Here is a 1,644-nt window from a genome sequence, read left to right on the forward strand (position 1 = left end):
GAAGTTCCCTCTGGGGAAGACCATGTGTACAGTTGTACAGTCACTGTTTAAGTTGTTGAAAAACGTTATTTGTAATGACAAGGTTGTTGATCTGGCAAAATCCTATCATGTGATCTCCATTTTCGTTTCTGAAATCAAAGCCGTATTTTCCAACTACTGTTCCTACCTCTGTGTTTGCAACTTTTGTTTTACAGCCACCAGTATTTTTTAATACATCTCCATTGCATGTTTGATCACCTTCAGACAGAGGAAGTTGGTAGAGTTCTTCAGTTTCTTCCTCATTAGTTTTAGTTGTTGGTGCATGAATTTGAATAGTAGTTTTTTATTACCTGGATTTTCTTGTAGGCATGTAGAAAATATGCAATTACAGATAGCACTGTACTTCAAGGTAGATCTAGAAATGTTCTTTTTGCCAATTAGTGTGACATATTCCTTTGAACATGTTATCTTGGCTTAGTAAACCCATATGATTGTTTGGTTCAAAATAGCCAGTATCAGTCTATTTTATAGACATTTTAGTGCCATATTTACGCAATCCAGTCAATTTTGATGATTCTTAATTCCCTAGATTCATACTTTGTACATTCTACATTCCAGTCATTAGTAAATATTTGTAGCTGTTTTTCCTCATTTTGAGGTGTGCCCTATAAATAAATGAAGGCCCTTAAGCCTTAGCCACATCGTGATGTCGACTCGGCAGTCTAGTTTTGAGTGCATTCCAAGCCGAGGGCTCGTCTTTCTGCACGCATGTAGCTGACACTGCTCCCTGGTTTCATAAGGTTTCCGTGGTTAATTCCTCAGAAGTGGATAGGCTACTCCTCCTTCAAAGTCTTTTTTCACTCTGGAAGCTCTACTGAAGCATATTAGCCTTGGGTGACCTTACTGATATTTGAAATACTATTGACATAACTTCCAGTATCTTTGCAACATGCAAGCCACTACAGTCTGACAAACGGAAAGATCAGTGTTCATCTCCCTTGACAGTCATGACATTCTTTGTTCCTGATTCTGCGATGGCTAATTTTAGACCCAGTGAGATGACAAAACTGACCCTGTCCGAGTTTAGAGCCCTCTACACCTAATTGCTTGCAGCCACTTAGTCATTTGGTCAGCGTTATAATGACCATGGCTAGAAGGGCCATAAAGTAATTCAACTGAAATGCACTGGCCCCTGATGATTATTGCTTATGGGTTAAAGGTGGTGATAGTTTGATCTTAATGTATTCACTGGACTGCCATTCTAAAATCCTACTTTGAATTTCATAGCTCTGTATTTTTCATTTTCCAGAATGGCTTCCTTTGGATGGAAGAGGAAGATTGGTGAGAAGGTCTCAAAAGTCACGTCCCAGCAGTTTGAAGCTGAAGCTGCTGATGAGAAGGATGTAGGTGAGAATGATGAAGGGAATTGGCTTCCTGCCACTAAACGCAGGAAAGAAATTCTCCTTGAAGACTGCGCTGAGAAGAGTAAACAGCTAAAAGAAGAAGGAGCCAATTTGGCTGAAAATAAAAGGTATGGTTTTAGAATTTCTTCTCTAATTTTAGAATTAATATTTTCTGACTCATTCATCAATAAGGTGAAGAGCTATGAATTCATTTTTATTTATTTATTTATTTTTAAAAATCATTTTATTAGGGGCTCATTCA

General features: G+C 38.0%; 1 protein-coding gene across 1 annotated transcript in view; it reads left to right on the forward strand.

The window, feature by feature from the left end:
* The window catches only part of TTC33 (tetratricopeptide repeat domain 33), a 56,115-nt gene that overhangs the window by 10,697 nt on the left and 43,774 nt on the right, over positions 1 to 1,644 (forward strand). Inside the window, exon 2 of the mRNA XM_013008390.2 lies at positions 1,289 to 1,574. Within this exon, the coding sequence (XP_012863844.1) occupies positions 1,290 to 1,574 (285 nt within the window). The 5' untranslated portion in view covers position 1,289. The remainder of the gene's footprint in view (positions 1 to 1,288; positions 1,575 to 1,644) is intronic.

This window comes from Echinops telfairi, unplaced genomic scaffold (genome assembly GCF_000313985.2).
Source record: "Echinops telfairi isolate 266 unplaced genomic scaffold, ASM31398v2 ScPeMD7_7469;HRSCAF=8507_1, whole genome shotgun sequence".
In the NCBI taxonomy this organism is placed as follows: Eukaryota; Metazoa; Chordata; class Mammalia; order Afrosoricida; family Tenrecidae; genus Echinops; species Echinops telfairi.